The sequence below is a fragment of the Podarcis liolepis genome (assembly GCF_965112155.1).
Source record: "Podarcis liolepis genome assembly, chromosome: 14".
NCBI lineage: Eukaryota > Metazoa > Chordata > Lepidosauria > Squamata > Lacertidae > Podarcis > Podarcis liolepis.
Genome location: NC_139569.1, coordinates 49,030,636 through 49,054,383, shown reverse-complemented (window position 1 = coordinate 49,054,383; position 23,748 = coordinate 49,030,636). Strand labels below are relative to the sequence as shown.

The 23,748-nt window shown below is 45.0% G+C and overlaps 1 protein-coding gene across 7 annotated transcripts in view; it reads right to left on the bottom strand.

Moving 5' to 3' along the window:
- Positions 1 to 212: 212 nt before the first annotated feature.
- Positions 213 to 23,748, bottom strand: part of FAM81A (family with sequence similarity 81 member A) — a 49,849-nt gene continuing 26,313 nt past the window's right edge. For 6 of the 7 annotated variants that reach the window (XM_083475914.1, XM_083475915.1, XM_083475918.1 and 3 more), the window contains 5 exons: positions 16,357 to 16,486; positions 11,256 to 11,362; positions 9,783 to 9,918; positions 8,416 to 8,611; positions 213 to 7,145 (listed from right to left, as the gene is read on the bottom strand). In XM_083475914.1, the coding sequence (XP_083332040.1) occupies positions 7,039 to 7,145; positions 8,416 to 8,611; positions 9,783 to 9,918; positions 11,256 to 11,362; positions 16,357 to 16,486 (676 nt within the window). In that variant the 3' untranslated portion in view covers positions 213 to 7,038. The remainder of the gene's footprint in view (positions 7,146 to 8,415; positions 8,612 to 9,782; positions 9,919 to 11,255; positions 11,363 to 16,356; positions 16,487 to 23,748) is intronic. The other variant, XR_014519246.1, reaches the window with a different exon arrangement.

Here is a 23,748-nt window from a genome sequence, read left to right as displayed (position 1 = left end):
TAAATAAATATTAACAACAGCACACGGTCCTGTTGAAGGTCCTGGGGTTGGCAGATTGACACATATATAAAAAACATATTCTTTCTCTCCTTAACATACATCCAAGATTTGCAGAACAGAAGGTTTCTCTTCAACAATTCCGCAACTTACCATTCATATTCTGATTTAAATAACTATTTGTTGAGACAGGAAAAAATACAGAGTATAACGTATAGCATGAAAATGTCAATTTTATTCAGATTTAAACGATTTTTAAAATAGATAATTCAAAAACGCAAAAACCAGGTAACCAACTGGAATGTCTTAAGTTGTATCTAATTGTCTGTGCAAAGTTTTACAGGAAAAATTATTCAAATCTATACATATTTGTTGTTTTCATTTGTCCTCTCACAGTTATAGTTTTTACAATACCAATAAACTGTATTTTATTGTTTATAAAACGCTAAATGAACTTTCTCCTAATATTTATGGCTGCATATGTGTTAGATTGATAACTAAAATACATGTATTTCTTTCCCCTCACAATTCTGTTGAAGAAATACCTGGAAATGCTTATTCATTATCATTAGCTTTGTGTAAACAGGACGAGATTTAGCTGCCATTTGATTTTGAATTTTACAGCAGTTATACTTCATTAACAAAGTTGAGTCAAAAGAGCCTCCAGTAAGCTCTTTTGCAAGATGTTGCAAATCAAGGTGCACAGCTGGTGGGTAAACACTGTCGCTTGATAACAATTTATTATTTTTCTTATAATGGAACTTTATTATCACTGAAGGAAAAAAATGCTCAGCTCTAGTTTTGTGAAGTGTTTCCTCTGCGATGTTTTCTTCACAACCTGATGGTATAACACGATTCTACCTTCTGTATTATCAGGGGCCCACTCTGCTCTCCAGATAATGATCCTGAAAAGTGTGTTCTACTGCACAAACAAGAACATAAACTGGGCTGTAAGGTACTTGTAGTGTTTTCTGGGCTGCTGCAGGACTGGATTGTACCAGCAACAGGGCAGAGCAGTCTCAAAGCACTGAAGCAAAGAGCTTTCAATTTGACTGGGCCCCATTGAGAAGTAAGCTGGTTTTAAAATCTGCATACGCAGAGTGTAAGAGCAGTTTATGCATTCCAACCTATGGATATGAGCCAATTCTTGAGCAAGCACCATTGAAAGTAATGGGGTTTCCAGACAACTGTACCTCTGCAGCTCATGACTCTCTCCTAGAGAATCCATAGCATAGATACTGTTGGTGGGACTTGCCTGTTTCCTTAAAAGGAACCAAGTTTCTCAAGTGGGAGCTCAGGCCATAGCCAATTGCGGAGAATGGTTGGTACCTTCCGATTTCCCCTGCGACGCATAGCTGTCAACTTACAGATTTGAAAATAAGGGACCAGCAGTCTCGAAAATAAGGGATCAGCAGCCAAAATAAAGGATTTTCCGGGCACAGGTATGTTCAGCTTCTGAGCCCCTCTGAGCCAAAGGCAGAAAGCCCAGCCAGCAGCCAAATGAAGCCTCATCTGTAAGGGACAGCAGCAGGACATGGCGCTGGGATAAGGGACTCTCCCGCCAAATAAGGGACGCTTGACAGCTATGCCTGCGAGAGTAAAACAGAGCAAGTCAGACTGCTCTGTGCCATCCTGCTGGTGCAAGAAGGAAGCAAAATGAAGGGCAGTCGTGGGCAGAGCAGCCCACGGCCCCACAACCAGTTGTGATGGCTCTCATATTCTTCCAAGTGCCTGGTGGGTTGCCAAGTTGGAGGTGAAAGTTGTGGGCAGAGCGGAGTTTGGTGCATAAGCAGCGAGTGAGGCTGCACATACACACTTGGATTGTGGGAAGGCGCTGCCCTCTGAGACTCACTGGCTCTGTGCTCCACAAGAGGGAGACAGGCCTGCTGCCACCCCTCCCTCCCTTCTAGGGGTTGGCCAGCTGGGCCTCTACAAAGGGTGCAGGCCCAGGAGGATGCAAAAATAAAAGCTCTCCACTATAGCTCAGAGTGGCTAGGAGCCTGCCTGAACATGCACACACTCCCTAGTCTGCTCCTAATCTGGAGGAAGGCACAAGGGACAAGGGCGGGGTGTGTGTGCTGATACAGCTCCCTGCCAAGGGTGCAAGGGAGCCTAGGTATGCCTCTGCTTCTGGAGCAAATGTTTCATGCATTTTGGAGACTCCATCACTGGAATCTAAAAGGAATACAGTGGTACCTCGGGTTAAGTACTTAATTTGTTCCGGAGGTCCGTACTTAACCTGAAACTGTTCTTAACCTGAAGCACCACTTTAGCTAATGGGGCCTCCTGCTGCTGCCACGCCGCCAGAGCACGATTTCTGTTCTCATCCTGAAGCAAAGTTCTTAACCTGAAGCACTATTTCTGGGTTAGCGGAGTTACAGATAGGTAGCCGTGTTGGTCTGCCATAGTCAAAATAAAAAAATTCCTTCCAGTAGCACCTTAAAGACCAACTAAGTTAGTTCTTGGTATGAGCTTTCGTGTGCATGCACACTTCTTCAGGTGTATCTGAAGAAGTGTGCATGCACACGAAAGCTCATACCAAGAACTAACTTAGTTGGTCTTTAAGGTGCTACTGGAAGGAATTTTTTTATTTGGGTTAGCGGAGTCTGTAACCTGAAGCGTATGTAACCCGAAGCGTATGTAACCTGAGGTACCACTGTAGAACTAAACTTGTATGAATGCTCACCCACACAGCTCCGCCGTGCTTGCAGGAATTTACAGTCATCCAGTGACTGTGGTAAATAATGGGGTGCTGCCGATACTCACAGCTCTATAGAAGTGTTGTGGCTGCCAGCGCACAATGGATGCCATGGGCAGCAAGAAAAGAAGGGTCAGTCAAGTGTAGTCCAAGAGTATATCAAAAGTGGCTTATTTTAGTCCTTTAAAATAGTTGTTAAGTGTAGGACTTGATCTGGAGATAGTAATTTGGACTATGAAAAGTGTCAAAGCATGTCTGAGAAATTTGTTACTAACAGTAAATTAATTAGCCAACAATAACATCCCTAAGCCTCAGATGAAGGGCAGTATATAAATTTAACAAATGAATGAAAGAATGCATTTGATGCCATGAAACATTGTCCTGCATGGCTTCTTCCCACCGCCAGCTAAACCATCAAAGTAGAAACTGCAAATGAACAAACCTATCAGGCTTTGCTGTTGACCAGTCTACAGGTATTCCAAATCCAGTGCAGGTGGGATTATTGCACAAGGAGTCCCCCAAATTAGGCAAGCAACGCGACTGAAGCCCATAGCCAGAAATAGGGAATATGGGGGGGGGGGGGGAATCACAGTACGTCATGCAATACAGGAAAGCCCTATGTTGCAATTAACTTAATATGTCTAAAGTTGTTTACCCATGCAAGACTGTAATAAAATCACATTTTAATAGAATTATGAAATAAACATCGAACATGTCAGTCAAACCAGTGCCTTTGTGCTCATTGGTCAAAACAATGGGAGGTGGGAGCAAGTCTGTGACTTAACAGAGCCTCTGATAGAATTCTGCCTGTATATTTTTTACTTTAAAAGGGCTAAAGGTTTAATTTTTAAGAAATTAAAGCTGAAAATCAGGAATATAGGAAGCTGTCATATACCGTACATGAGTCAGGCTATTGATCTATCTAGCTCAGTATTACTTACACTGACTGACAGCAGCAGCTGTCCAGGGCCTCTGACGGGGGGGGTAGGGGGGGAGACTTTCTCAGGCCTACCTGGAGATGCTGGGGATTGAATCTACTCTTCCACTGAGCTGTGGCCCTTCCCTAAATTTCCATGAGTGGGGCAGACCCACCAACATATTCCCTGTCTCTGAAATGGCCATGATACTGGCACAAGCAATATACACTACAGTTCTACATTTTCTATTCACTTGGCATATCTCTTCATTATACAGTGGTACCTCGGGTTAAGTCATTCCGGAGGTCCATTCTTAACCTGAAACTGTTCTTAACCTGAAGCACCACTTTAGCTAATGGGGCCTCCCGCTACCGCCGCGCCGCCGGAGCACAATTTCTGTTCTCACCCTGAAGCACAGTTCTTAACCCAAGGTACTATTTATGGGTTAGCAGAGTCTGTAACCTGAAGCGTATGTAACCCGAGGTACCACTGTACTCTTATAAATCAGAAGGAAATGTTGCACAATATCCAGCAGCACCATGCGATATTACAAAAAATTGACCCTTAATGAAACACAAGAGAGAGAGAAGGGGGGGGAGTGAAATAAAGTGAAAGGTCGTTTTGTCAAAATACTTGCTTGCCAAAGCACCTGTACAGAGTCACCTGCTGTTCTGGCTGAAAACAGCAGGGAAAGGGTCCTGTAGAAAGGCTCAAACACAAACCGAAGGTTTGCAGTGACAGTGCAGTGTTAAGTATCTCTGATTTCAGTGGGAAACAGCTGCAGGCAGGGCTGGCCCCCAAGGCATGTTTGCCTTGAGGCGAACCACAAAATGGTTCCCTCACCCCCGCCAGGGAAGAAGGGGTGAGTGAAGATTTACATCAGGAACAGGGGTGGCGATAAACATCTACATTGGGCCAGCCCTGGTTGCAGGTGTGTTTAATTCCTCAGTGAAAAATAAATGGGGCTTCAAAATGCATAGATTTGGTCTCGGCATTAAAAAAACAGGCTCTGGTTTCTCCAGCAGCAATTATCCATGGCTATATATAAATTTTACATACATGGGTATAGAAGCCCATTGCTGCATTAGCCATAGACTCCCCTCCCATTGAACAGAGACCCCCATGGCTGAAAACAGCCCCCACAACAAAATTAGGCTTAGATAAAAGTCTTCTGCTGGCTCCTGTCTTCTGTCCCTCCCCCACCAAGCCCAATTGTTGCAGGATGGATGGAGCAACCTGCTTCCTGCAATATCTAGGAAGAACACCTCTGCCTCCTCCAGCAGTTTGGCTTGAAAGAGGCCAAAATACCCTTTTTCAGCCTAATTGATGGGGGGAGGGGAGCGGAGGGAATGCATAATTAGTGTGCATGCTCTTTGCATGCAAGTACATGTGTGTTGTACATGTGTGGTTTGGCCATGCCCACTGTGGCCTCTGTCCCTTGGAGGGTTGGCCAAGAGGCCATTCAGCTCTTAGGCCAAGAGGTTTTCTCACACTGTCCAAGAGAAACTAAGGCAGGAGTTTGATAATCTTGGGCTAGACGGCTTGGAGAGCTTTTTGAGGAGCAGCGGGGTCTCATAACAGACGAGGGGATTTGGTGGCGGTGGACATACACAGCTGCCTCTAGGCCAGTGTTGTCCTTTCTGAGCAGCTTATGGTTCTCCAGAGTTTCTGAGAGCAAAACGTCTTCCCTTTGACTTGTGAACTTGGGGAAGGGGTAGCAGCAAAGCACCTGCTCTGCTTGCAGGAGGTCTCGGGTCCAATGGAGGTCCTCATGGCATCTCCAGTTGGACTGAGAGAGACTCCCTGCCTGAAACCCCTGGAAAGTCGCTGCCTATCATCCTATTAACTGATACTTTTCTAATCAAAGAGGCTTCTGGGAATTGGTCCTGGCATCTCCTGTGTGGAAAGCAAGTGGCCATGAGGCCTCTGGCAGTGATTGGATGAGGTAGCCTACCATGACAGAGGGGATTGGCAGGAGGATGGCAAAGACCTGAGCAGTTTAGCCCGGGAGAAAGGCAAAAGCTCTGAAGGCAGGAATAAGAGACTGAGGGAGCCAGGAGGAAGGCATAAGACACAAGAAGATGCAAGAGTTGCAAGAGAGAGCAGCCCAGAAGGGGAGGAGGGGGAAATTAAGGATCCTGGGAACAGACAGGGCTTATCCACGCTTACCTTTTGCTCTGCCCCTTCCAGGCAGAGGTCGAAGCTTTAACGCTCCCTGTCTGAGTGTTTTGTTCTTGTTTTGCCTTGAGCTTTCCCTATGAAAACCTCCTGTTTAAAGCTGAACTGGAGCAAATGTCAATTCAGGTTTTCTGTGGATTGAGCTTTAAGAGACGATTTTCATGGGGAAAGCCGCAAACCTTTTGCAATAATACTGTAACCTTCTCAATACCTTGCATGGAAAATGGACAGAGCAGCTTGGGCAATCGCCGCATCACGCCCTGCAAGCTGAGGTGGCCTCTCTTCCCCTCAAGAACCACCTACAGAAGGATGGCCAAGAACTATCCTGTCCAGAGGCAAGGAGAGATCTCACATTCAAAAAGTTTTCTTTCCCTGTAGCTTGTCTCTTTTACGTGTACGTGGTTTTAATTAATACTTATTGTTTTAACATTTTTATGTAAAACCGCTTTCTGGGGTTTGCTGAGAAGCGGTACGTAAATAAAGAGATGGGCCCCCTACTCCCAGCAGCCAGTCTGGCCAGTGATCAGGGATGGGATACTGTTGGAGTCCCACAGTATCTGGAAGGACACCACAGGTTTCCCATCCCTGTCTTAAATAAATAAATTAAACAAGGCAGGATATACATCTGTGAAACCAACGGAGGACCGTAACATGCAATAGAGCATTAGACCTTCAGCAGAAGGCTGTGTTGCAAACACCTGGTCTGGTGGATCCTCACAATGACTGCCAGCTGACTGATTCTGGATGTTCTCCGGTGGATTTTTGCTCTTGAATTTAGTGGAATATAGATTAGCACTTTTATGTCTCACAACGGAACTCAATGATGGCCAAAGTGCACATATTTAAACCCTATTCAGTCCCATGGTAGTGAATGAAACTGATTGAATTGACCTGAATTGCAGACTAGAGATCTTGCATCCTTCAGCATGTTGGAATACATGGCTCTGCTCAAGCATTTGGAGGCCGTGACAAAAATCTGTGACCCAAGTTATGTGAGACAGCTCTTTTGGAGTCAATGGAGCTTAGATCTGGAGTTACAGGGCAGTGGTCCTCACAGGTCTTCCGTAAAAAGTATTTTTGATAGCAATGGTGTCTTTTTACTATTTACAGTAACCATACAGCTCCACAAGATTGGGAGCACATAGCTCTGTCCATCCATCAGATTTATATCGCAGCCTGGATCAACATTATAGGCAGACCAGATCCATTTTTCTTCCAGCTGCTCAGGTGAGCTGCATTCAGATGCCTTTACTTCATTTGCTGAATCTGCTTCTGCAGCTCTTCCTTATCCAGTTTCATTTTGGCTTCAAGAACCTGCCGCAGAGATCCAATGCTCTCGTAGATGGTTGCAAATCCTAAACAGGGGAAGAAGTGAAACAACATTTGCTATCTTTTTTATTTTTAAACAAACTATGCTGACACTAAAAGGAAGTCTCATCTTCAGTTTAGCTTTCTCAATCAATCAATCAATCAATCAATCAATTTATTGTATATAGCCAAAGGCCTTTACAATGTACAGCAGGGGATAAGATCAAGGCTGAAATCATGCAACATGACCTATAAAAGTTAAAACATAAAAAATTATAGTATGAGGTTTTAAAATTAGGAAGCATTCACCTATCTAGAACTTCTTAGCTGCCAGAGTGAACTTGATGTGCAATTTGGAGATCTTTATCAGCTAGGAGCTCAACTGTCACCTCCTGGGGGGATTGGCCTGAGAAACAGTCAAGAACCAATAATAAAATAAATTATCCGTGCATTGAATTTAAAGGGCAAAGCAGCAGGAAATGCACGACATCCCCAGCTTGATTGTATCCATAAATGCACCTGTGTTCCATATGGGGAATTCCCAGGTATCTCCCCTCTAATTACTCTGAGGGCATCTGCTGGAATCTTAGTTCCACAAACGCCCTACCTCAAGGTAATGGGGCCTTGAGGGGTTGATCTTGATTTGGGGGCACCAAATAGAATAATGGGCAACCATAATGGATCTTGGTTGGCATCCTGATCAAAGATCCAATTTCTTAGGTCACATGGACTGAGGACTAAATATCCATTTGGAGACTGTAAGCCCTAAGCTTATCATGACACTTTTGCGCCCAGCCACCTGTCCTTAGTTGCTCTAACCAACAGAGCTTGGTAAGGATATGGTCCTCAAAGGCATTTAGACTGTATCTGAGACGGGCTAGATCGATTCTGGCTGTCATTGAGGGGAGACCCAATTGGGCTCTGGGGTGAGTTACTAGCGTCGCTGGTGGAAGCCCCAATATCTGCCTCATGAATTTATTTTGTTGGGCTTCTAGTTCTGATTTGATACCGCTTCCCAAATCTTAGCCCCATAAAGCATTTGTGCAATGAAATCTGACGTGCAGATCTTGATGGCTGGATTAATTTTGAGCAGAGGAACCTGTATAGCTGTCCAGAAGAGCGGGCAGATAATAGCTTGATTGCATCCAGATAGGGTTTCCATGAAAGCTTTTAATCAATAAGTAATCCCAATTTATTTATTGGCATGGAAGTTGGCACCATTAGTTTTCTTTACTTCCAATAAAGTGCCCCTGTTGTCATTTTTGAGTGGGAGCCACAACACTGGCCAGGTTATTACATCAATAAACACATTCTTACCAGCATTAACCTCGGCTTTCACCTCTTTTATATCTTCATTAATATCCATCTGGAGCTTGCTGAGCTGGATGTTGATTCTGTCTTCGGTCTTCTTTGCTCCATGTTCTTCCGTGGTGATCTTTTGCCCGTCTTCCATTTTATTAAGTTTCCCTTGGATCTCGCTGAATTGCATCTCTAAGGCCCTGCTGTCCATTTCCTGGGATCAGTCAAACAATTTAAGACTTGCAATGATAAGATAAAACTGCCACATGGTTAATTTCTAGGCTAAGTCATTCAGGAAGTGCAACCCTCACTGGGACCCCACGCAAACCAAGGCCTGTGGTCTGCAAGGGTTTTTTGCAGGATTTCCCTGGCACATATAAAGGTGAGATGGCTTAGCTCAGGAGGCATTAAGGCAGCACAGCAGGAGGCTGAAACTCAGTTCAAATAAAATTGGGAACTGGCTTCCTCTTATGAGAATAAATCTCAGGCTTGAATGCTCCTTTCATTCTCCTTGGAAAATGGAAGCTTCAGATTTGGTTTCGGACAAGCTACCTATAGTTTTCTATTACATCTGAAATCAGGGAACTGTGTTTTATTCTAACCATGCTTAGTTAAAACAAACTAGGATCAAATATGTATAGTGAGGGGCCTCAGAACAATTTTATAAAGGGCATAGGAAGATTGGGGAGGTGTTGAAGTAACAATATATTTCCAGAGCCCATAGCAGTGGTGTGGCTAAGCGATTTTAGACCTTGGACTCAGTGGTCTTACAGAGGCCCCCTTTAGGCACCATGTATATTTATTAAGTTGTGAAGTTTTACATTCTTGATATATTGGAGCAGAAAACAAAAAACAGTTGGCAACTCTGATCTTTTTATAAAAAGAATACCCTGAGCAGTAGTAGTTTCTCACTTTAAACTCACAACTCAAAGTCTACATTACATCTGCAGGAATAGAGTGGAGTTTGTTTTTGCTGCTAAACATCTGGCTTATGAATAAACATACTTTTTGTTGCATTAAAGGATAACCTATTTATTTAAAGTAAAAATAATTAAAACGAGCATCTGTAACCATGCACATCCCATTAACTCGAAAATGTTTTAATAATTCAGAGGACAGCAAGGCTACCATGGTGACCAGCACCGGCCCCTGGTGGACTCAGGTGCTGATGGTGAGTCTGTTTGCTGCTGCCTCCTGGATGGTCATTTGGGGAGCTCCTGGGCTGAGCGGCCCTGGATATCAGGCATGAGGTCCAGCCCTAATTGCACATAGCAAGATCTGGAAGCGGGGATGTGAAGGTCTTTCCAGGTGTGCTTGTGTGGGGCGGGGGGTGGCCAGGATTGTAAAATTACTTTTCAGGAGCTTTTGGAAGACACGAAACGTACACTTTTTTCCTTAATGGCCAGGGACAGCTGATCAATCTTCTCCAGAAACTCTTTCTCAAACCGGTCATGCTCCTGTTCCATCCAGCTTCGTGCAGATGAGATCTGGTTACTGAGGTAATCAATGGCATCCTGTAATCTAGGGGAATAAAATGCATTAAGAGGAAATATTTTTTAAACATGACCTCTGAATGAATTTGGCAGAACTAAAGTGATTTTTTTTGGGGGGGGGATCTTAACTTGACGTGAATTTCCTTGCAAATATTTAAATTTATATTGTTCTAGTGTGGCTTTTTGGGCAACACTCCTCATTAGGATAAAGTGTAAAATACCAAATTTTGGCAAGTTAATCAGTTAGTGATTTAAAATCTGAGACAATGTTAATGTTTAATTATGGGATGCGGGTAGCGCTGTGGGTTAAACCACAGAGCCTAGGACTTGCCAATCAGAAGGTCACGGTTCGAATCAGTGGCGTAGCGTGGGTTGTCAGCACCCGGGGCAAGGCAAGTAATTTGCGCCCCCTAACCCGTGGATTTGCGCCCCCTTACCCGTGCATTTGCGTCCCCTAACCCGTGCATTTGCGCCCCCTAACCCTAACCCCCAGATGTTGCGCCCGGTGCGGCCGGCCCCCCCTGCACCCCCCACGCTACGCCCCTAGTTCGAATCCCCGCGACGGGGTGAGCTCCCATTGCTTGGTCCCTGCTCCTGCCAACCTAGTAGTTCGAAAGCACGTCAAAGTGCAAGTAGCTAAATAGGTACCGCTCTGGTGGGAAGGTAAACAGCGTTTCCATGCGCTGCTCTGGTTCGCCAGAAGTGGCTTAGTCATGCTGGCCACATGACCGGGAAGCTGTACGTCGGCTCCCTCAGTCAATAAAGCGAGATGAGTGCCGCAACCCCAGAGTCGGCCATGACTGGACCTAATGGTCAGGGGTCCCTTTACCTTTACCTTACATCAAAATTGAATTTTAAAACAATCATTTTGGATTCATAAGACTCTGACCTGAAGAAAATGAATGAGCTCATGTTGAAACAGCCAAGGTTAAAGAGGCAAGAACTATCCCATTGCTGCATTATAGCTCAGCATTCCACTTTCATTTGTGGTCAGCAGTGAACAGTAGCCTGGGGAATATGGAGATCACACAGAAGCAGCCCTCCTCTCCACTGTTGTCCATCCCCTGACATCTGGTACTTAGAAGTACACTGCCTTTTAACAAAGAGGCTCCATTTATTTAACTAACAGCCTTTAATAGGCTTATCCCCAATTAAGTTGTCTAATTTTTTAAAAAAGGTTTTGGAGCGTGAGGCCTTTTTCCTGATTGATTTTTTATTATTATGCAAATATAGACAACTGTGGTTTGCAAACAAGCCTTTTATTTCAGTTCTCAGAAAGTTGCTTCCCCAAAAGTCTTCTGTGGTTTCACACCAAACTTTCGCAAATTTAGAAAAATGGATTTTGAAATATATGGTGACACTCACTTTGTGTCCAGAAGGTGGAGCTGTTGGTTGCTCTCTTTATATGTGAGCTTCAGTTTGGCTTCCTGTTGCATGATTGACTGCTCTATTCTGCTCAAAAGGTGAGAAATCTGAAAGGGAGGAAAGAACATTTCTTCTGCTAGCTGTTTACTTAATCCTGGTTTCAAAGGATAAAACACATCTTAAATGCGTGAAAACTGATAAAGTGATAAAACTGAAAGAAGTTGAAACAGGAAGAGTATGTAAAACAGCTTCTTTCATTTTGGTTTTAGGCAACTGCACAACATCCTTCAAGAAAACAAAAGGCCGCCCAGTGAATGAGAATCATCCTGTAACAGGGATCCACTGTGAGAGATCCCTCCTTTCCCCCAAAGAATAGAGACCGTTTGGATGGAGATGATCTGTGAAATATACTCAGAGTCGCAAAGTGATTTCATGCTGTTTATTCAGCTCATAGTGGTGAGGAGGGATGAATGGATGTCCCCTCACAGTATCTGCTTTATATACATTATTTACACAATGGGCTGCACATGATTGGCTAATTCCGGAATTCTGCTGTAAGCCAATCAGGTTGTGGATTCACTTCTATCTGGAGCAGGATTGGGTGGTTCCTGCCAACCAATCATACTGCTGCATTGTTCTAGGACCAATCAGACTGCTGCATTCTCAATCCTATTGTTCTAGGACTAATCAGACTGCTGCAATTTGGATCCTATTGTTCTAGGACCAATCAGACTGCTTCAGTTTGGATCCTATTCAACTCAGTACATAACAATCTGCCATCTTGGCCCTTTCTGCAAGGGAGGGGACACCTTTGGTTGCTTGGAATGAAACCCACTTGAACGATCACGCAGAAAGTGGCTGTTTCGGAGGCTAGACAGATGTCTTGTCTACGAAGGCTGAAGTTTGGATCTTGTCACTATGGTGAGCTTTTGCTAGGGACTAGCAGAAGCACTGTGCTGTATAGAAAAACACCCAGCAGAAGTGGGGGCAAGAGGAGAGGGAAGCACGGACCACCCACACATTCCTAGCTAGAGAGAGGAGAGATCAGAAATAGACACCACAGATGCGTGTTCCCAAACCCAGGTAACCAACCATGGGGTTATATATAGATATATGTATACATTCACTTACGCTGATTGCATTTTCTTGCACACTGGAGACTGCTGAGGTGTTCCTTTGTCGCAGACTTTCAGCCAGCAGAATTAAAGCTCTCATTTCACACAGCACTTGAGAGTGTGTGCTCCCTTATCCAGCAGTACCCTTACCCCACAACTAAGATGTTTTTGTAATGTTTACTCCAAAGTAAGCCAAGATCAGCAAAGGTCACTTCCAGGGTTGATTAAAAGTTTCCTGCTTGCAGGACCCTTGTCCCCTTTCACTGCCCCTAGCAGGGAATCACTCCCTCTAAAAGCAAGCTGAGGAGGCTGACTACTGACATGATTGGAGTTGAGACAGGTCCATTGGGACACAAGAGCTTGGCATAAACCCCAATATTTGCAGTAGTTGGGGTTTTTTAAGTTTCAAAGAAAAAACTAAGCCCTCCCCACCTGCTGCTGCCTAAAACACTCCAGCTGAATGTGGACCAAGCATGTTCATCCGTCAATGATGAATGTCAGAAAAGGAAAATGGAAAGGAGGGAGGGTCAGGAGGGCGGAACGGAATGGTCCACTAGGGGAGAGCCTGGCTGGCTGGCAGGACCAATCCTGAGAGGATATAAAGAATGCACTGCAACATTTTGTTTCAGGTCCCACTTTTTACTCATGAGTAGCCTGTTAGGGACTCATGAGTAGCCTGTTAGGGACGCAGGTTGCGCTGTGGGTTAAACCACAGAGCCTAGGACTTGCTGATCAGAAGGTCAGTGGTTCGAATCCCCGCGACGGGGTGAGCTCCCGTTGTTCGGTCCCTGCTCCTGCCAACCTAGCAGTTCGAAAGCATGTTAAAGTGCAAGTAGATCAATAGGTACTGCTCCAGCGGGAAGGTAAACGGCGTTTCCGTGCACTGCTCTGGTTCGCCAGAAGCGGCTTAGTCATGCTGGCCACATGACCCGGAAGCTGTACACCGGCTCCCTCGGCCAATAAAGCGAGATGAGCGCCGCAACCCCAGAGTCGGTCACAACTGGACCTAATGGTCAGGGGTTCAAGTAACCTAGCCTGTTACTTGCTCCTTGATGAGCCACTCTGAATTCCTCTTTCATGTTGTACATCCTTGTTTCTCCACTGGGGTGGGGGATTTGGGGGGGGTGTTAATTATTAGTTTCTTCTCATTCTTCTTTTTCTTTTTTAACAAATAGCACTATATATACATAAAACAGCAAGGTAAAATGGGCTGACTGGATTCCGTGTAAAAAAGAAGTGAACCAAGGATGGCAGTCTCAAGCTAAACTGCTGCTTGCAGGGAGCAACTGAAAACTCCTCTCAAGCTCCATGAAACCAGTAGCACGAAACTGCCTCATTCCAGATAATGTGTATTTATTTATATATTCTGCCTCTGAGGGCAAGGGTAGCCGTTTTCTATTGCTTGTTGCAGGCTACCCTGGAAGCAGTGAAACAATAACAATTTTATTTATTAAATATATATATATCTCTAGCCACACCTTTTGGCCACACTCAAAATGTAGCAAAAAGGAACGTATCTGGTTGATTTCATTGCAGCCTCACACAGCTTCTCCCACTCCTGGCTGGTGTGCTTAGTACTACAGTGTAAGTGTGATGGGAGGTTGTTTGGCATTTCAGGAGCAAAAGAGTCCCACCATCCCTGTTGCTGAATCTTAAGACTGCACAGCATTTGGAAGATAAAAACTAAAATGGGTCAACTGGGGGCTAATTTCCCAGTTTAGAATCTGAATGCATAGCCAGCCTGCTGGACTCAGGATGACCACCTTCTTCCCCTACTGAGGAAAACCACAGATGTCTAAATACAGCTGTTTTGGATGTCATGGGATTGTGTTTCCACCGTGACTAATAGACAGAAAGCGCTGCAGAGTAATGCAGGCTGGGTGTGTTGGGGGGGAGAGAGATGATGACTTAACACATTTTTATGGAACAAATTTCCTTGCAAATGACTTTCCAGATTGTGAGTGGGCCTTGGCAAGGCAGGATAACAAACACGAGCTTTCTTCAAGAAGACAGATGGGTCAGAAGACATTTCCAGGACCTGTTTGCAGTTTTCCCAAAGGCATCCGGCAGAACGCAGTGGGAAATAAATGCAGGATTGTGGTGCATAGAACTCTAGATAGAGTTGGGGGTTATTTCAAAGTTCATCTGGTCCATTGGTCTTCAACTGGTGTGTCCAGACCCACTGGTAGGCTGTGGCCTGATCCAAGGTGGGTTGCATCAGGGGCACCACAACCACCATGCAAATATATGGCAAAAGATTAACAAAATGGGTCCCCAATTGCGCATTTGGGTTAAAAGTGGATCCTGGGTCTGAGAAGGTAGGAGATTGCTGATGTAATCCATCCACCTCGGCTAATACAGGAGATCCGCTGCTACAGCATGCCTGGCAGGTGGCTCATTTACATTTTCTGTTTGTGACATTTTCTTCCTGCTGACTTCCAATCCCCAAAGAATCCCTCAATTCCCCAATTTGAACAGATTTCAAAGGATATAAGGCAGTTAATAAAAATTATGAAACAAGGCAAAAGCATCAGAACGGCATAACCTCAACTACTATATTTGCCCATATCTGCAAACAACATGAGATTCATCTGCCACAAAGACTTTCACAAACTGTCACCATCGAAAGGTGAGCAGTGAAGAAGCCAGGTGGGCCTCCAGCAGAGGGCATTCCAGAATTGTACTGGCATTGTAAGCGGCTTTGTGGGCCACCTCAAACAGAATGCCGGGACAGCCAAAACGAGCTCCCACCTTCCAGCAGGTGTACTGTCTGAATTTGGGTTTCCTCTGGAGGACCTGAGGTGTTTTTGTAACATTTGGTTCATATTCACATATGCCAGCAGAGCATAAGTGGAGGGAAAACAGGTGGGCACTCCTAGAAAGCAACAGATCCACTAACCCAAATCAGCTTCCAGGAGAGAAGCCTCTCAGCTTCCAGGTGTCTTCAGCTGTCTCACAGCTTTCTTTGTCTCTCATTCTCCATTGCCAATCATTTTGCACATGCACTGTTGGCATCAGGCTCTGTCCCCCACAACCCCTTAGCTGGAGGTGTAGTGTGTCACCTTCTCCAAGCTGTGGCAGCACTCTCTCTTCAAAACACTCAACAGAGACTGCCACTTCTCAAAAGACCCTCCCTGGACAATCAGATCCCACCTTTGTCAGTTATTGCTCTTCTAAATGGTCAGTGCACATCTCTTGTTTACATGGAATTGTCACAGACTTGTCTTTTGCATTTCATGACCATCTGGGCACACAGCCTACAATTTCCCCGCTCTGTACTAATATGTGTGTGTGTAGGTGGTTCATATGCATCAATAAGCCAAATCATGGTTTAGTGTGGGTGTGTGGACCCAGACAGATCACAGCCCCTTTGCTCATCTTCTGGTCCTGCTGCTGCTGAAGAGCTGGCTGCACTAAACTATGGCTTGGCTTAGCATGCTGTCAGATCCTGAGCTCATGGTTTGTCTCACTCCAGTTTGCTTTCCATCCTTGATGTCAGTCCTGCTACTCTGGCCCGAGAGAGAACAAATGCCTGCTCCATCTTTTGTGTGCAAGACATCCCGTCAGATAGCTTAAAACTGCCATCACATCTCCCCTTCATCTGTTCTTCTCCGGGCTAAGCAGACCCCGATTTTTCAGCCATTCCTTATAGGACTTGGTTTCCATCCTGATCACTCTTCTCTGGACACACTTCCATTGGTCTACACTCTTCTTAAATGTGGTACCCAGAACTGGACAGAGTACCCTAGGTGTAATCTGTCCAGCATGGAATAAAGAGGAAATGTGACTTTTCAAGATCTGGACACTATGCTCTCCTTCATGGAGCTGAGGTTGTGTTCACTTTTTCAGCTGTGGATGCCCTATGCCGAGAATTTTTTTAGAAGTGGAAAATACTCCAGTTTTCCCTGATACTCATAACTGGAAAGCAGATACATCTAAAACAGTAACTAAGAATTATTGGGATCCATTATTTTTTCATATCTTACCTGTATTTCTGCTTCTTTTATTTTAGACTCCAATATCAACTTGGTCGCCTGCTGATCTTTGCTTAGGTTCTGTAGCCTTTCGTAGGTAACTTTGTGTTCAGCAGACAATCTGGCTAACCCAGTATCACACCTATTCAGGAACAACAGGGATTATTTGGAGTTGTCATAGGCACTTTTTCTCTTGCCTCCCAGCAGCTTATTCCAAAAATACTCAGCTTACCTGCCAGACTATCACAGACTAGAATGTCATTTAATTGTTGGTAATTTTATTACTCTTTAAAAAAGAAGAAGTTTGAATTCAGACACACTTCTGGCACATGAAGGTTTTCAAACTCACACTCTGAACCTATGCCAACTTACTCATAAGAAAGGCAGTAGATTCAGCACAGATTTTAAAAAGAAATTCTGCACATAATACATTTACAGAATCTACTGCTACAGAATGTGGCGATCAAAGAGAAGTTCATGGAGTTGGTGATGGCAGGAAGCTGCCTTCCACTGAGGCAGACCATTGGTCCATAATAATAATAATAATAATTTATTATTTATACCCCACCCATCTGGCTGAGTTTCCCCAGCCACTCTCGGCGGCTTCCAATCAAGAGTTAAAAACAATACAGCATTAAATATTAAAAACTTCCCTAAACAGGGCTGCCTTCAGATGTCTTTTAAAAAGAAGAAAGCTGCTTATTTCTTTCACATCTGAAGGGAGGCCGTTCCACAGGGCGGGCGCCACTACCGAGAAGGCCCTCTTTCTGGTTCCCTGTAGCTTTGCTTCTCGCAATGAGGGAAACGCCAGAAGGCCCTTGGTGCTGGATCTCAGTGTCCAGGCTGAACGATGGGGGTGGAGACGCCCCTTCAGGTATACAGGACCGAGGCCGTTTAGGGCTTTAAAGGTCAGCACCAACACTTTGAATTGTGCTCGGAAACATACTGGGAGCCAATGCAGATCTCTCAGGACCGGTGTTATGCGGTCCCAGCAGCCACTCCCAGTCACCAGTCTAGCTGCCGCATTCTGAATTAATTGCAGTTTCCGGGTCACCTTCAAAGGCAGCCCCACGTAGAGTGCATTGCAGTAGTCCAAGCGGGAGATAACTAGAGCATGCACCACTCTGACAAGACAGTCCGAAGGCAGGTAGGGTCTCAGCCTACGTACCAGATGGAGCTGGTAGACAGCTGCCCTGGACACAGAATTGACCTGCACCTCCATGGACAGCTGCGAGTCCAAAATGACTCCCAGGCTGCACACCTGGTCCTTCAGGGGCACAGTTACCCCATCTAGTTTGGTGTTGTCTACAGTGAGTGGCAGCAGCTCTCCAGGATTTCAGGCTGGAGTTTTCCCTCAGCCCCACCTGGAGATGGAACCTGGGACCTTCTGCATGCAAAAGTGATGCTCTGCCACTGAAGCCAGCCACAAAGGTGTCAGAGTGGATTCAGTGTTGATCCTCTCTGTGGAGGTTCCATCGTGCAGTGTCCACACAGAGCCAAACTATTTTGAAAACGGGTTCTCGTGTGAATACCCTAGAGCCCAGGTCTTCACTTCCTTTTGATCCTGCAACTTCTCCACATGTGTAATCACCTCCTCATTTGCACCTCCCTGCCTGGCCTGTTTCTGTTCATTATACCAACGGCTGTTCTCTTCTGGCACAACTGTGTCACAGCTGGCAGCCACTGGCTTAGTTACGCTCACATCAGAGAGAGGTGCTGGACAAAATTGTATCTGGTAACTGAGTTATACGACAAACATGGGGAATGGATTTCCATGTGCACAATTAACAGTTGTTGAATATAGAAACTGCTGGGATAATAGACCTAGGTCCTGTGTTTTATATAAAATTTTGGCAGAGTTGGAACATCTATGGGTCTTAAAATGTTGTTGGACACACACACACACACACACACACACACACACCAGCTACAACTTAGTTAGCCTCCATTCTTCAAATAGAAAACATCCCTGGAATAGTTCAGTCGGTAGAACATGAGACACTTAATCTCAGGGCCATGGGTGAGAGCCAGGCATGCCGAGTTGGGCCCAACATTGGGGGGGGGGGTCATCGTGTGTGTATGATGTCACACGCTTGATGCCTCCCCCCATTGGGCCATGCCTGCCAGGACACTCTGGCAATCGCAGCAGGGGCACATGGTGCAAAAATCACCCTCCAAACCTCCCACCCCAACCTGCCATGCGGGGGCAGCGGGGGAGGGCGGCCCCCTCAGTATGGGGAGGGTCAGCACCCTACCTCAAAATATTGAGGGGGCTGTAGCCCCTTGCACTTGCTATACCCAGTGCCCCTGGTTCAAGCCCTGCATTGGGGCGGAAGATTCCTGCGTTGCAGGAGGTTGGACTAGATGACCCTCGTGGTCCCTTCCAAGGCGACAATTCTATTATTCTGTGGCCCTTCTGTATTATTCTGTAGCTGGAAATCACAATGGCTATATAGAACTTCTGTCTCAAGAAACAATGTGCCATTGTGGAAAGTAAATTTGAAATTTACAGACTGTTCTCTTTTGAAAGAAAATTACATGAAAATGAGGTATAGATGGTATATTACACCAGTACAGATAGCAAAAATGTATAAAACCGGGTCAAACATATGTTGGAAATGTAAAGAAAAAGAAGGGACTTTTTATCATATGTGGTGGGAATGTAGAGAAGTTAAAAAAAAATGGGAAATGATATACAATGAATTGAAAAAAAATGTTTAAAATTACATTTGTAAAAAAAACCAGAAGCATTTTTGTGAGGGATTGTAGGACAAAGACCTGCCAAGAAAAACAAATAATTTTTTTATGTATGCGACAACAGTGGCAAGAGTCTTGATAGCACAAGGATGGAAGAATGAGGAAATCCCAATGAAAGAACAGTGGCAAGAAAAATTGATGAGTTATGCAGAGTTGGCTAAACTGACATACAAACTGCGGGACAAGGACAACTGTGACTTTAAGGAAGAATGGGAGCTTTTCATAAATTATCTAAAAAGACAACAAAATGAACTGGACTCCTTGGCAGGTTTTGAATAAACATACACAAATTTATTGGTTGATAACATGATAGATAGACAAGTCAAGGAGAGGTATAATTTTAGAACATGCAGAGAATAATATGTGCAGAGAAATCTGAGAGAGGAGCTGTGGGAAGTCCCTGGTGGTTGGGGGAGGGAGGGGTGGAAGGGGGGAAATAATGTATGTGATTACATGGTTTGATAATTTGTTAAGTTGAAATTGCTTAATAAAAATATTTTTTAAAAAGAAAGAAAGAAACAATGTGCCATGGAATAGCAGTTTCTGTGGATTAACAATGGGTGAGGGCTGAAGCCCCCTCCATCCCGCTTGCTGGGCTAAATGGACTAAATGGACCAGGGCAGATTACAACAATGTAAACATTAGAACCAGTTAGAACAATTTACAATCAAAAGAATAGGGTGGGTCCTAAAGCCATACCTCTCTGGGGTCAAGACATGGGCATAGCCAGGACTTTTGTTGGGGGGACAGGCAGTGGCATTTTGGGGGGGGGGGTCCGTGTCAGGAGGTGGTATGAGACACACCTCTGTGAAAAGGGAATTCCACAGCTTTTGGGTGCCACAGAGAAGGCCCTCTCCCAGCCCCCCAGCCCCACCCCCTGAAGGCAAGAGAACTGAAAGAGGTCCCCTCTCTGCTGATGTTTCATCCATGGAGATCATGGTGGTGGGCCTGGTTCCCTCACACCTCATTTTGTCCTTAGCAAAAGCCCTGTGAGGGAGGTTGGGCTGAGAGACAGGAAGTGGCCCAAGTTCACTCAGTGAGCTTCGTCGGCTGAGTGGGGAATTCAGAGTAAACCAAAAAGAGGAGTTCCCTCCATAACGCAGACAAAATATACAAGCCACGGACCAATCAATGACAAAAATGATAAATGGGTAATAAAGCTCATATACAACAGTGGACTCAAGCCTCCAGCATAATATGATATAATGTAATACAGATATGGATAACAACCAATAAAAAACTGAAGACCCACGTATCAATGAAAATGCAACATGATACAAAATTTAAGTTTTATTGAACAACCAATATGAAGGCTATCTAAAACAGATATAACAGTCCATGAAAACTGTATGTAACACAAATAATAGTCCAATATAAGTTATATGAATTCCACATGTGTGAAGACAGGTGGCATGTCTGATGCATCAAATAAAGCTGATGTACAAATTCCACGCGGCAGCAAATTTAATAGGGTGAAAATTCCAGAATATGTTTTCATTTTGGTGCTTCCTCAGAAACTACTGTGATAGATGGCAGCCAAGCTTGACTCTTACCAAGAGATTCCTAGCTGCACAAGATTATAAAAATCCATAGGTAACATAAAATGGTGAGCTTCATGGCAGAGTGTGGATTTGAACCCTGGAATCCCATGTTCCAGTCCAACACTGACCATCACATGGAACTCAAAGGCGTCTCCTATCTAGGCACTGAGCAGACCCAGGCCTGCTTAGCTTCAGTAAGTACCTGCATTGTGTATCCTCAGATCATTCTGTTGCATATAAATATATTATATTTGTGTGTGTGTTTCAAGAGAGGGAGAAACAGCTTGCCAGAGACTTCGCTTTCCATGATGTATAGAGATTCTTCTTTCTGTCCTACAGCAAAGCTTCCCCAGCCTGGTGCTCTCCAGATGTTCTGGGCTACAAATCCCATCAGCCTCAGCCAACAAGGTTATATGATACTGGGACTGATGGGAGCTGTGATCCAAAACTTTTGGAGGACATCAGGTCAAGGAAGGCTTCTGTTCAAGAAACATCCAAATCTGTCTAGTAAAAGGTGAATTTGGGGTACACGGTCCCTCTTTTGAACTGGCTTTAGCTGCCTGCACAAAAGCCACCAGCTCTTCCCAACTCTCAGGAAAAAGTGGTTTCTGAAAGGCTTTCTCTCCCTGCTACCCAGAAATAAACCCCATGTATGCTCCAGATAAGCATGCTGGTATAGGGCGGTATACAAATGCTAGATAGCTAGATAATTGTCTGGCTTTAGCAATCAATACCTTTCTTACGCACACTCTTTTGCCCTAAAACCTATTATAATCGTCTCCTCTGCGTGGCATTTGGGCCACAACATTCTCCATACATCTTAGGCCAAGGGCCCATCTAGTCCACCATTCAGTTCTCACAGTGGATGGAGAAGTGCCTGTGGGATGCTGGCAAGCTGGACATGAGCACAAAAGCACTCTCCCCTCCTGTGGCTTCCAGAAACTAGTATTAAGATGCCTGCAAATGACTAACCTGCTAGTGTTCCCTCTGCTAGCTTAATTTGTTGCACTGGGAGGGGGCCTACTAGGGAAGATCTGTCATTACACCCTCTCTTATCCCAAGAGTGAGGGAGTCCCAGAGTTAACTGCAGCTCTGTGCCCTAGTATTAACTTTCCTGCCCCTTTTCCAGCGTGGGTGGTGCTGTGGTCTAAACCACTGAGCCTAGGGCTTGCTGATCAGAAGGTCGGCGATTCGAATCCCTGCGACGGGGTGAGCTCCCGTTGCTTGGTCCCTTCTCCTGCCAACCTACCAGTTCGAAAGCACGTTAAAGTGCAAGTAGATAAATAGGTACCGCTCTGGCGGGAAGGTAAATGGCGCTGCTCTGGTTCGCTGGTTCTTGCTGGCCACATGACTCAGAAGCTGTTTGCAGAAAAACGCCAGCTCCCTCGGCCAGTAAAGTGAGATGAGCGCCACAACCCTAGAGTCATCCGCGACTGGACCTAATGGTCAGTGGTCCCTTTACCTTTACCTATCCCAAGAGTGAGGGAGTCCCAGAGTTAAATGCAACTCTGTGCCCTAGCGTTAACTTTCCTGCCCCTTTTCCAGCCAGGGGCTCATTCACACTTCCATTTGTCTAGGCACAGGTTGGCATTTGTTCTGAATCAGCAGTAAACCAGTGGCGTAGCGTGCAGGGGGGGCCGGCCGCACCGGGCGCAACATCTGGGGGTTAGGGTTAGGGGGCGCAAATCCACGGGTTAGGGGGCGCAAATCCACGGGTTAGGGGGCACAAATTACTTGCCTTGCCCCGGGTGCTGACAACCCACGCTACACCACTGCAGTAAACAACAAGTTTTCCCTGTGAAAGCAGTAGGACAAAAGAAAAACCTATTGGACTTGTGCCTAGGAATCGCAGTACAAACTAAAGTGTAGATGTGCCTTAGGTGCTGCTGCATCAGCAGCTGATGCTCTCGGTTCTTCCCCTCCTCCCTGCAGAAAACCTGCTTGCCAGAGGGGCTGCTGTCACCTAAATGCAGGTCTAATTTCACTACTGCAGCGTCAACATGGCGCGCACACAGAGAAATGGATTGATAAAATATACGGCTAAGCCCACACACCATTGTGGTGGAAACGATTTCTGCTCCAGGAAATAACTTTTTCCAACCAATAGGGGTTTTTTGCAGGAAAGCCAAATAAGAAATATATTTTTTGGCATAGGCTAACTTGAAATGAGGTCATTTCTAAAACATAGTGCAGTATTCAAGGGCACAAATTAGAAATAATAAAAACTTTCCCCCAGATAAAATAATAACCCCTTTTCTTTAGTTGGAAAAGGGTCAAGTGTTAACATGTGCTAAGCAATATACTTCACAAATGTTTTTTGGTTTTTTTAGTTACCTGATTTTTTCATGGGTACAGCAGTCAGCAAATCAAAACAGTTAAGTGTGTTGGCTTATAATCTCATGCACTCTTACTAGGAAATAAGTCCTACAGAACTCAGTAGGACTTGCTTATGAGTAGACGTGTATCGGATTGAACTGTGTGCAAAGTTTTAGGCAATGTGAAAGGTTGAATTACAGTAAATCAAGAGATTCAATGGACTGTGAGCTGAATTAAGGTAACTTTTTTGAGAATGGCCCCTTTTAATAATGTAATTACACCAGGCTTCCTCAACCTCAGCCCTCCAGATGTTTTTGGCCTACAACTCCCATGACCCCTAGCTATGATGGGAATTGTAGTCTCAAAACATCTGGAGGGCCAAGGTTGAGGAAGCTGGACTGCAAGAAGATCAAACCTATCCATTCTTAAGGAAATCAGCCCTGAGTGCTCACTGGAAGGACAGATCCTGAAGCTGAGGCTCCAATACTTTGGCCACCTGGTGAGAAGAGAAGACTCCCTGGGAAAGACCCTGATGTTGGGAAAGATGGAGGGCACAAGGAGAAGGGGACGACAGAGGATGAGATGGTTGGACAGTGTTCTCAAAGCTACTAACATGCGTTTGACCAAACTGTGGGAGGCAGTGGAAGACAGGCGGGCCTGGCGTGCTCTGGTCCAGGGGGTCAGGAAGAGTTGCACATGACTAAACGACTAAACAACAACAACAACACTTTTGCCATAATAAATTTGTGAGCATCCACAAAACACTCTTTTGTTTTTGCTGCAACAGACT